General features: G+C 46.2%; 1 protein-coding gene across 5 annotated transcripts in view; it reads right to left on the reverse strand.

Annotated features, from left to right (window-relative positions):
- Nucleotides 1-12500, reverse strand: part of myom2a (myomesin 2a) — a 35810-nt gene that overhangs the window by 11270 nt on the left and 12040 nt on the right. For 4 of the 5 annotated variants that reach the window (XM_070553589.1, XM_070553588.1, XM_070553586.1 and 1 more), the window contains 8 exons: nt 3697-3871; nt 3338-3459; nt 3178-3195; nt 2776-2963; nt 2567-2693; nt 1808-1986; nt 1609-1723; nt 724-883 (listed from right to left, as the gene is read on the reverse strand). In XM_070553589.1, coding sequence (XP_070409690.1) covers nt 724-883; nt 1609-1723; nt 1808-1986; nt 2567-2693; nt 2776-2963; nt 3178-3195; nt 3338-3459; nt 3697-3871 — 1084 coding nt within the window. The remainder of the gene's footprint in view (nt 1-723; nt 884-1608; nt 1724-1807; nt 1987-2566; nt 2694-2775; nt 2964-3177; nt 3196-3337; nt 3460-3696; nt 3872-12500) is intronic. The other variant, XM_054751891.2, reaches the window with a different exon arrangement.

Genomic DNA, 12500 nt, shown 5'->3' on the forward strand with positions numbered 1-12500 from the left:
GTTCCTGCCGAGCTGCGGCCAACAGCTAGACGGGCCGTAAGCTTCACTGTTGTAAACCGACTCAGCTGAGATGGTAAACTGGAGCGCTGCAGAGCTCCAGGAGCTTCTCTCCATTAGAGCTGGAGGTCAGGTCAGCTGACCGTTCACAGGGACTGTGGAGAACACGCACCTTTAGGAGCGGCTAGGCAGAAAAACGTAATGAGGGCGGCTTAGATCGCAATAAAAACAAGTTATGTCCAAGATAAACGGAAGTCCACGGCAGCACAGAGACCACCCCAGACCCGATCTATACTGCCACTGCGTAATCTTTGTACAAAGGACACATTACCGCCACGGCCTGACCACCTACAAACGAGCTAAGGCTCGCTGATGCCGCCACGGCGTCGTGGACTGCGTTGTTTCTGAAAGAGGCCAGTGCCACGTAGATCTGTCAGGCTTTTCTAATCCGTCTATTTTTTATCTGAAGCTCCTGCAGGAGACAGGAGACGACCCAGTTCTGTCACAAATAACCATTAACCTTTAGAAGATGCCAGAACATTAGATGACATTTACTTGTTGATGTTCACGAGTGCTTAAAAATAAACACATCTGGCTGTGTCGACAGAGTCCCTGAGAGATGAGGAGTCTATTTAAAGATGGCTGCTGTTGCTATGGTGACAGAAGAAGCTACAAAATGTAAGTTGGACCATAAAAGCGGCGTGGCGTTGGAGTGAGGAGGCTTACGTTCTGCCCTTTGTGGAGACCGCAAGCCTGGGGCAGTCTCCGATGGCTTTGTAGTTCTTTGACCACTCAAACACGGACGTCTCACAGATCTCAGAGGCTTCAAAAGACAGGAAAACATCTCCGGTGGCTTCGTCCACACCAGCTACAATCTCCTTAGTGCCTGTTCATGTGAAAAAAAGCCCCAAAGACACAATCAAAGCTGTGATCTGCCTGACACAGCCTCACATCACTGCTTCAGACTGTGATAAAACACCGAGCACTAGGTTTGCTAGAACCAGGGTCTGCAGCTGGCGTCTTCATATCAACTTGTTTCTTCCTGATGAAGACACAAATCTGCTGCTGAAGGTGTGCAGGTGACATTCAGGGTTTGGTCCTCTGGAACCGGTCACATCCAGTAGGGATTCATTAGGACAGAAGGACAGTGGCGTTCGCTCGGTGGCTGCGTGACGTGTTCATGCTGAGTCTCAGTTCCACCGAGGCCGGGTCACATGGCAGGATTCAGGTACGATGATGTAGGTGCTACAGTGGTGTGTGTGTGTGTGTGTGTGTGCGTGCGTGCATGTGTGTGTGTGTGTGTGTGTGTGTGCGTGCATGTGTGTGCGTGTGTGTGCGTGCGTGCATGCATGTGTGTGTGTGTGTGTGTGTGTGTGTGTGTGTGTGTGCCTGGGAATGGTTTGTAGATTGGAGGTGAAACCGTAACAGTAGTTTTAAGTGTGGGAAAGGGAGGGAAAGTGGGTTATGTGGGTCATTTTAATCTGTTAAGCACTTTGTGTTGCGTGAACAGTGCTTTATGAATAAAGTTTGATTTGATTTGATCATTTACCTAAAACAGCCCCAGGAATGTCGGGGACAGTATCATTCACCATCAGAACTAGCGGGCCTTACCTGGAACAGCTCTGGCACACACCGGTTCTGACAGCTGGGAAGGTTTTCCGGTTCCGTTCGCATTGACAGCACGAACCCTGAAGACGTAACTGGTTCCTTCCTCCAGCTCAGCCACCTGCAGCAAAACATGGGAATGCAGCATGGCACAGGATGTGGGAGCGGGTTAGAGGACATCCTGACGGTGCGCCAGGACTCCTACCTGCAAGTATCGATGGCTCACTGCCTCCTTATTGAGCGTAACAAACTCAGAAGAGCCCTGCTTCGCCATGTCCACAAAGTATCCAGAGATGGCACTGGATCCACAATACACCGGAGCCTTCCATAAAAGGACCAGAGAGTCACCTCTGACCTCCCTGAAGCTGAGGTCGTAGGCTGGGCCTAGAAGAACAACAGATAATCACCTGAGAAGAAAGTCTTCAGCGTCAGCTGCGGCTGGATTAAACCACTTCCCTTATTCTCTGTTTAGAGATAACACGGTACCCCCTTAAACCTCAGATACCACCGTCTGTTTTCTATCAGAAGCTACTGCAGGAGGTAGGTGTAGGAGACTATTTTCTATCAGAAGCTACTGCAGGAGGTAGGTGTAGGAGACTATTTTCTATCAGAAGCTACTGCAGGAGGTAGGTGTAGGAGACTATTTTCTATCAGATGCTACTGCAGGAGGTAGGTGTAGGAGACTATTTTCTATCAGATGCTACTGCAGGAGGTAGGTGTAGGAGACTATTTTCTATCAGAAGCTACAGCAGGAGGTAGGTGTAGGAGACTATTTTCTATCAGAAGCTACTGCAGGAGGTAGGTGTAGGAGACTATTTTATGTTCAGCCTGCATGAAACACTCAGAGTGACCCGTCAGAATCAGAAACAATCATTAAAACTGGCTTTTCAGAGCTCCACGGCTTTCAGATATTCTCATAAAGTACGAGAGTCTGTATGCGATGGATGAAGGAGAGTGAACGGACCTGGCTCTGGAAAGGTCCAGGCTTCACATTTCATAGGGCTGCTGGGAGCTGAAGGGACTCCAACACCAGCTAGGTTCCCTGCCTGAATCCTGAACTCATAAAAGGTTCCCTCCGTTAGGTTGTCCACCTGAAAATACGAACACAGTTTACGTTTCAGGTGGAATGGAGACCTGAACGTGAGCGAATGCTCCACCTGAGCGAGAAGTCACCTGGCAGATTCTCTCTGTGACAGCAGACAGGTTGACCTCCTTCCACACCAGAGTGTCCGCGTCTCGCTTGTCGATGTAGTAGGCGTTGACTCTGGAGCCGCCACAGTGCCGGGGACTCCTCCAGGCCAGGGTGATGGTGGAGCCGTCGGAGCTCAGCATGGTGATGCCGTGGGGCGCGCTGGGGGTGGCTGAAAGGTTCAGGAGTCATGATCTACACATGTCCTTCACATGAACACATGAACACGGCCTCGGTGGCACACTGTGTCTCCCGTGCACTTCAGACAAAGAACTAGTTTTAGTACAGGCCTTAAGGTGAAACGTTCCGAGTGGTGCTGAACACACAGGTGTGTGTGTGTGTGTGTGTTAGGGCGGAGAGTGAAGGAGCACACCTTTAATACATACCATGTCCCACTCCCCTGCCTGGGCAGAATAACCAAATCATTTATTCGCCAACACAGACCACCTCCCATCAATTTATTTCACTTCATAATTCATCAAGTTGGTCAGAAAAGGTTTTCAGTTTTTCTCACTGAAATCTTTTTAATGTGAGATCAACAGTTACCGAGGGCGGGCTCCACGGAGATGGGGGAGGACTCCTGAGACTCTTCGCTGAGGCCAAAGACGTTGGCGGCTTGGACACGGAACACGTAGCTCTCCCCTGGAATCAGGCCGTGGACCACAAACCTGAAACACACGCAGCAGTTGTCATGCGGCGCACCACCACGCACCTGGTTGGTCGTGTCCAGCGTCAGTCATGCCTAATAACGCACTAATGTTCGCCCTCATTGTGGTTCTGTCTGAAGAGCTGATACCAAAGCCAGTGTCAAGTTTCATCTGCATACTCATCTCAATCATCATCTGTCATCAGCTGATGGCTGAAGAGCAACAAGGTTGGTGAAAGGGTGACGTGAAAATTCTCACCGGTTGTGTTTGAAGGGTTTGTGGTTACAAGCAAACCAGTCCTTGGATCCAACAGCACGTCCGTCGATGTAGTATCCCATCAGACTGTTCTGATGTTTGGGAGATTCCCACTGCACAAACACGGAGGACTTGGTGTTTCTGGTGGCAACAACCTGGCCAGGAGCAGAGGGAACACCTGTCCAGGGACAAAAACAACATTTACTAACGGACTGCTATGGAGTCTGCTCCAGAACAGCCACCAGAGCTCCAGCTCTCTGAAGGGATGCTCAAACGTGTAGCGTCACGAAGGGCCTCTAATTTGTGACAAAGGTCACATTTTCCCAGCTGGGTCAGCTGGGTCGACTGCAACTTTGCCCCACAGATTAAACAAGCGAGGAGCCGGGGTGTCTGCTGAATATCATCTTTATCTGCTGCTGTTCTGTCCCAGACTGAAGGACACTTCAAGATCACAATAATAATTTAAATAATAATTGTAATAAACTCTTTGACTTTATTACTGTTATTATAATCATCATACATAATCTCTTGGTTCAGTATAAATGTATTTTAATTACTGAAATGACTTATTATTCTTTGGGTTTAATAATTATTATTCACGATAATCAGTAATGTGTGTTCAGTAAACCAGAAGGTCACCTCGCACATAACCAGCCTCACACAGAGGGTACCACAGGGTAAAAGTAAACATCATCACATGTCTTTGACTCATGACCAGAGCTTTCTTGCTGAGAGTGGGCGTGTTCTGAGGGGTTTGTTAAAACTAAATTTCCAGCAGCAAAACTTCTGTTTGTGAACCAACCACCATCCTGAGGATAAGGGAACGGCCGCCCTGACCCTCCACCTGCTGTTCTGTCACGCTGATAGAATAGCTTTGAATAAATGCACGATAACCAGCTGACGCAAAACTCCTTCAGAGTTATTGATTTTGAGTTAAGTAAGATGCAAAACTCGTTCAGAGTTAAGCCAAACGCTTGACACTGTGTACCCTGCGACATCTCTGGACCAGAGGATCGGTTTCACTCGCGTCTTCTCTACCAGACCGAGTACCCTGAGGTTGACAACATCCTCCTTGATCTCCAGATCCACACAGAGGGTCGTCTTGCTGGGGGAGGTAGCACACAGATTGTGTTTGATGCTGTTTCTCTAAATGACAACCGAGTTAGCTGCAAAACTGTCATTTCACCCAGAATGAGTTCCTCTCTCTGACAGAAAGCTTCTGAGAATTCATTCACGCATCCAAGCTCTCATTTCAATTTAGCTTTCCATCCAGACACAGGTAAAGTTTTTGATACCAAGTTGATTATCAAAGCTGGTAAATTGTCATCCATGAATTGTCATTTAAATGGTCGTTTCTGAATTGTTGTTTCAAATTGTTAGTAATAAATTCTTCATTTTTAAACTTTGCCTTATCTTTGAAATGAAACAGAATGGTGTACATATTTCTGGTAATTGAAAAAGCAAAGATTCCTAACTTCTGATTAAATAAATAAACTTTTGCTCTTAAATTTAATTATCTTAAATTAAACATTAATCTTTGGATTAAATACAGACCAAGCAGGTCGGTGTATGAACTTCTATCGATTATATAAGTATCCTGGATAGTTATACATGATATAAGCTTCATATGCTAATGTGCTTGATCATTATCAGATAGCAAACAGTGTTGATTCTAGTATGTAGAAATACGCTACATAATTGGCGTAGCCAGCCAGTCTTATTCAATAACTGGGCGAGCCAGTTCTTTTCATAATTAAACACGCTATTTCTGTGTTTTATTTTCAATATTTTACTAAAAACAGGAGTTGTGTCACCTTAATTTTCTTCCACCAGAAACTTCCGGGTGGGAAGCTTTTTACAGTAACACCGACTCCGGCATAAACATCCAGCAGTTCGCTGACTCAGCGTTTACACAGCCATTAATCCACAGGTCTGTGGGACTGTTTAAAGACATCCTAATTGCTAAAGTAAGTGAATGTGTTGTTTGCTTGCGTGTTTGAACGTTTATTCACCATCTTGGTTGACACGTAGTGTCTCCTGAGAGAGATTTTATTCTCTCTCATCATGCTAGCAAAGCTAGTAGCTAGTCAGCCTTACCACGGCAAGAATAGCACCCCCTTTTCCGAAATACAGCTTAAAAGCACTTATCTTAAGCTTTCGGGATCACCGGACATAGTCTGATAGAGTGGTTGTGTGCAAAACTCGTCACACCCTCCTGCGCGCATCTGCTTGGTTTAAAATGAACAAAGAAGTAACATTTTAGGCAAGATGGCAGAAAGAAGCTTTCGCGTCTGAACACTGCGAAAAACAGCTTATCCGGCTTAAGTCAACATCTGCCAGTGCACGGCATGCGTCGCCGCTGAAGAGGAATCCCCATATTGATGGGGAATACCTAAAAACGTCCTGAGTGTGTTCGACTCGTGGCCGCCAACGAAGCTAAAAATATAGTGACGTTGTCGTAGGGGATAGGTTGACGCTGCGGTAGAAACCGAGCGATCAAGGTCGCCGTCGTCCACACGTCCCCGCTTAACCCTTTGGGTAAATATTTGGTCTTAAAACCACCGTGTTTTAGGGTTAGGGTTAGGCTTCAATAGCTTAGCTTCAAGAGTTTAGCTTCAATAGCTTAGCTCGTCTAGGAATCTGGTTGAAGAGGAGCGAAGCATCGGGCCTCACCCCCCAATAACCACATTTCCTTAGCCGCTCGCTGCTGCCACCTTGTGGCGGTTTTAACACCCGGCTCAATAAAGTTCTTTTCTTTTCTGTGTTTTCACTAATAAGCTTATCTCTCAAAATAAGGTTTCTAGTGCATTATCAATGTAAGTAAGTAAGTAAGTAAAAGTTTATTTATAGAGCGCCTTTCACAGATATAAATCACAAAGCGCTGTACAACATGATAAAGATCAGGGCAAATACCTCTAACCAATAAAACATCAGAAAACAACAGCAGTGATAAAATAGTAAATTAAATCATGAGTAAAAACAAAGTGAAGGTGTGAACCCGAACAAAGACATCTTTTAGAACATTTAGGGAGGGAACGCCTGGATGAAAATGTGAGTTTTTAGATGATTTTTAAAGACCTCTACAGTGTTAGAGAGACGGAGATTTGAAGGTAGACTGTTCCAAAGTCTGGGTGCAATAGTCTGAAAGGCCCTGTCCCCTTTGGTTTTCAGTCTGGTTCGAGGAACAGCCAGGAGGTTTTCAGATGTGGATCTAAGGTTCCGAGAGGTGGTGTGTGGGGATAAAAGCTCAGATAGGTAGCTTGGAGCCTGGTTGTTAAGAGCTCTATAGGTCAGCACTAAAACTTTAAACTGTATTCTATATTCTACCGTGAGCCAGTGGAGGGACTGTAAACCTGGAGTGATGTGAGCTCGTCTGCTGGATTTGGTTAGGAGTCTGGCTGCTGCATTTTGGATGGCTTGAAGGCGTGAGAGGGAGGTTTTGCTGAGACCAGTAAAAAGAGCGTTACAGTAGTCTAAGCGTGATGACACAAAGGCATGGATGATTTTTTCCAGATCTGCAGTAGAAACCAGTTTATGGACTTTTGAAATGTTTCTCAGTTGAAAGAAACAAGAGCGGGAGATGGTTTTGACGTGTGAGTCTAAACTTAAAGCTGGATCAAAAATAACTCCTAGGTTTCTAATGTTGGCCTTGGCTGATGGGCAAAAAGAGGCAATTTCCTGCTCGATTTCTGGCCGAAGTTCCGGGGGTGCAGCGATCAGGGTCTCTGTCTTGTTAGCATTGAGGACAAGAAAGTTGCTGGACAGCCAGTTACTGATCTGGGTCAGGCAGAGCACAAGTGTGGCCAGCCTGTCCAACTGGTGTGGCATAAAGGACATATAGAGCTGAATATCATCAGCGTAGATGTGGTAGGAGATGTCTGGGAAAGACTGAATGATGCCGGCTAGGGGAAGAATATAGAATGCGAATAGTAGAGGCCCTAGAACTGAACCTTGTGGGACCCCGCATGTTAGAGAGGCAGTATCTGAAGAGAAGGTTTCAGACTTCACTGTGAATGTTCTGTTAGTGAGATAGGAAGAGAGCCAGTCTAGAGCAGAACCTGAAATCCCAGCCAGGGCATTTAACCTGTTGAGTAGAACGTTGTGGTCTACAGTGTCAAAAGCTGCACTGAGGTCAAGCAGGACCATGACAGAGCATTTCCCTGCATCAGCAGCCATCAGGAGGTCATTATGCACCCTTACTAGAGCAGTCTCAGTTGAGTGCTGCTTCAGAAAGCCAGACTGGAAGGGGTCAGAGATCTTTGACTTAGAAAACCAGGATCTGAGTTGGGTTTCAACAACCTTCTCAAGTACTTTGCTGATGAAAGGCAGCTTAGAAATGGGCCTAAAGTTACTGGTGGAGCTGGCGTTAAGGTTGGGTTTCTTTAAGAGAGGAGTCACTACTGCATTTTTAAAGTAAGATGGAACACAGCCTTGGCTCAGTGAGCTGTTGATTATAGTCAACAGAGATGGACTGATAGAGGCAAGGGACCCGACTAAAACAGAGGGAGTTAAAATTTCTCCTGTAACAAAGCTCATTTACTAACAACTGAATTCAGCTACCATTAATTTTATAATAAATTAAGGGACCTGTACATCGTTTTTAAAATGAGCTCAGAGGAAATTAAGCAATTAACAGCCCTCATCCTACAGATCTTCGTCTTCGTCTTCCTCCGCTTATCCGGGTCCGGGTCGCGGGGGCAGCATCCCAATTAGGGAGCTCCAGGCCGTCCTCTCCCCGGCCTTGTCCACCAGCTCCTCCGGCAGGACCCCAAGACGTTCCCGGACCAGATTGGAGATGTAACCTCTCCAACGTGTCCTGGGTCGACCCGGGGGCCTTCTGCCGGCAGGACATGCCCGAAACACCTCCCCGGGGAGGCGTCCAGGAGGCATCCTGACCAGATGCCCAAACCACCTCAACTGGCTCCTTTCGATCCGGAGGAGCAGCGGTTCTACTCCGAGTCCCTCCCGAATGTCCGAGCTCCTCACCCTATCTCTAAGGCTGAGCCCGGCCACCCTACGGAGGAAACTCATTTCGGCCGCTTGTATCCGCGATCTTGTTCTTTCGGTCATTACCCAAAGCTCATGACCATAGGTGAGGATTGGGACATAGATCGACCGGTAAATTGAGAGCCTGGCTTTCTGGCTCAGCTCCCTCTTCCCCACGACAGATCGGCTCAGCGTCCGCATCACTGCAGACGCCGAACCAATCCGCCTGTCGATCTCCCGATCCCTCCTACCCTCACTCGTGAACAAGACCCCGAGATACTTAAACTCCTCCACTTGAGGTAGGACCTCTCCCCCGACCCGGAGGTGGCAAGCCACCCTTTTCCGGTCGAGAACCAGATCCTACAGATGAGAAACAATATTCAGGAAGTTAGAACCCAGTCTCAAATGCAGACTGCTGAGATGAACGACATCTCTACTCAACTCTCCAAAATGCGTCAGGAAGTAACAGACATCCAGGTTAGAACAGGAAGTAAGAGACATCCAGGTTAGAACAGGAAGTAACAGACGTCCAGGTTAGAACAGAAAGTAAGAGACATCCAGGTTAGAACAGGAAGTAACAGACGTCCAGGTTAGAACAGGAAGTAAGAGACATCCAGGTTAGAACAGAAAGTAAGAGACATCCAGGTTAGAACAGGAAGTAACAGACATCCAGGTTAGAACAGGAAGTAAGAGACATCCAGGTTAGAACAGGAAGTAAGAGACATCCAGGTTAGAACAGGAAGTAAGAGACATCCAGGCTAGAACAGGAAGTAACAGACATCCAGGTTAGAACAGGAAGTAACAGACATCCAGGTTAGAACAGGAAGTAACAGACATCCAGGTTAGAACAGGAAGTAAGAGACATCCAGGTTAGAACAGGAAGTAACAGACATCCAGGTTAGAACAGGAAGTAAGAGACATCCAGGTTAGAACAGGAAGTAACAGACATCCAGGTTAGAACAGGAAGTAACAGACATCCAGGTTAGAACAGGAAGTAAGAGACATCCAGGTTAGAACAGGAAGTAAGAGACATCCAGGTTAGAACAGGAAGTAACAGACATCCAGGTTAGAACAGGAAGTAAGAGACATCCAGGTTAGAACAGGAAGTAACAGACATCCAGGTTAGAACAGGAAGTAAGAGACATCCAGGTTAGAACAGGAAGTAACAGACATCCAGGTTAGAACAGGAAGTAAGAGACATCCAGGTTAGAACAGGAAGTAAGAGACATCCAGGTTAGAACAGGAAGTAAGAGACATCCAGGTTAGAACAGGAAGTAACAGACATCCAGGTTAGAACAGGAAGTAAGAGACATCCAGGTTAGAACAGGAAGTAAGAGACATCCAGGTTAGAACAGGAAGTAACAGACATCCAGGTTAGAACAGGAAGTAAGAGACATCCAGGTTAGAACAGGAAGTAAGAGACATCCAGGTTAGAACAGGAAGTAAGAGACATCCAGGTTAGAACAGGAAGTAACAGACATCCAGGTTAGAACAGGAAGTAACAGACATCCAGGTTAGAACAGGAAGTAAGAGACATCCAGGTTAGAACAGGAAGTAAGAGACATCCAGGTTAGAACAGGAAGTAAGAGACATCCAGGTTAGAACAGGAAGTAAGAGACATCCAGGTTAGAACAGGAAGTAAGAGACATCCAGGTTAGAACAGGAAGTAAGAGACATCCAGGTTAGAACAGGAAGTAACAGACATCCAGGTTAGAACAGGAAGTAACAGACATCCAGGTTAGAACAGGAAGTAACAGACATCCAGGTTAGAACAGGAAGTAACAGACATCCAGGTTAGAACAGGAAGTAACAGACATCCAGGTTAGAACAGGAAGTAACAGACATCCAGGTTAGAACAGGAAGTAACAGACATCCAGGTTAGAACAGGAAGTAAGAGACATCCAGGTTAGAACAAACGGTCTACAGAGGAAACGGGTGATGACTCCATGCTCTGCAGACCTACCGCCAGATAAACAAGAATCGAAATATTCTGATGTTTTACTTGGCTCTGACTTAAAGCAAACACTCTCATCCCTGACTAACAAGCCTGACATAATTTCTCAGCACGGTGATGTTATACCAGATGTGAAGCTCTCTGATATTGATCTGCTTCCAGAAATCCAAATCCGGCAAACAGAGAAGTCTCTCCATCAGGTAACAGAACCTGTTCCTGCTACACTCGGGACCGTGTCATCCACTCCAGACGACTTATCGGTCCACCCCGTCGTCGAGTGTCCCATCAAGTTCTCGGGACACCTAGTGCCCCAGGAGGAAGCTGGTAAATCTCTGGTGTCGGTCAAGCTGACCCAGAATCTATTCTGCGACACACTTCTTGACACAGGTTCGAACTTTACAATGGTAACCCGAGCCATGTTTGATCGCACCTGCATTTCCTGTGTGTGTGTGTGTGTGTGTGTGGGGGGGGGGGGGGGGGGGGGGGGGGGTCAGCCCCCCAGAACTTGTTCCATGTTCAGTAACTGACAGGACTTCCTCTCATGACTTAATCTTGTCTACTAGGTTCGATCTCCAAATATCGGTCGGGCCCATGACTCTGACACACCCCGTGTACATCTCCGACCATGCAAGGATGGCTTTCACCCTTGGCATGGACTTTCTGAGGCGCATTGATGCTTTCATTGATGAAAAGGAGGGAGAGCTCTGGTCAGAGGTTGGTGAACCTTTGCCCACAGCCCTGCCTCCGGACCTCCACTGTCGGTGGTCCACAGGAGTCCCATTTTATTCACCTTTGGATCAGAACATTTTACAGGTGATCTGACTGGCACATTCATGTTTTGTTCCACATTGTGTCATTGGCTTATGAGTCAGTCTTTCTCTTTCTTGTAATTTTGTTAGTTTTGTATTTTATAATAAACACAAAGGAAGAGGGAAAATGGCAGAGATCCATAAAGGAGATATTTCTGTAGAAATGGTGTTAGGAAGGCCGATAACACGCAAAGTTATGCGTCTATTTGAGTTTTTCTGATTGAAAAGAACTATTTTTAGCTAGTAAATGTACTACTATCATTTAAAACAATGGTTTCATAAACTTACAAAGACATTTAAATGTAGCAGTCAAAATGACCGCTCCAGGCCTTTCCAGTATGGTGGCCCTTCTATTAAATGCTTTAAAAGATCAGCTAAAATGTCGTATGCACCTATTTTATACTAAATACTTGGTCAGTGTAGCGATTTGTTTGATTGACTTTGGTTAAATGTTTTATTCTAAAACTTTGCTGTTTACAAAACTGAGATTCAAGAGTTGGTCGAGCTCAGAGTTCGAAAGCTGATCAGGTCCAGAAAAGCTGTTATTAGTGACCTTTTAGCATGAAAATAAGGTAGCAAACATCTATGAAAATGGGCCTAAAGACTCAGCAGCACATCCCACGACCTCTACATATCAGCATCGGTATTGGCATTAGAGAACCCCACATCGGTGGATCTCTAGTCTCAGTGGATCGGACTTAATCAGGATGTTCTAGACTAAATAATCAGCAGCCTTCATGTTGACCAACAATCTGAACGACCAGTTTGCCTTTGACAGAATGAAGGAAAGATAATTCAGTCACAGCAGCAGCTGGAATGAATGTGTGTCTAAAAGACTAAACAGAGGCGGGGGCACACCAAAGAACTATTAACACTTGATGATCCTAAAGTTTGCAATGAAGCAAACGGCTTGGATTATAATATCTTAGTTCAGAAGCTGCTGCCCTCGCAGAAGGTCCTGCATCAGTGAGCACCTCAGACGCAGCCTGGGCCCAGGTCCAATCACGCTGGAGAACCAGAGCTGTGCGCTGATGAAGGTCGGACCAGATGGCAGATTT

Source organism: Nothobranchius furzeri, chromosome 7 (genome assembly GCF_043380555.1).
Source record: "Nothobranchius furzeri strain GRZ-AD chromosome 7, NfurGRZ-RIMD1, whole genome shotgun sequence".
NCBI classification, from domain to species: domain Eukaryota; kingdom Metazoa; phylum Chordata; class Actinopteri; order Cyprinodontiformes; family Nothobranchiidae; genus Nothobranchius; species Nothobranchius furzeri.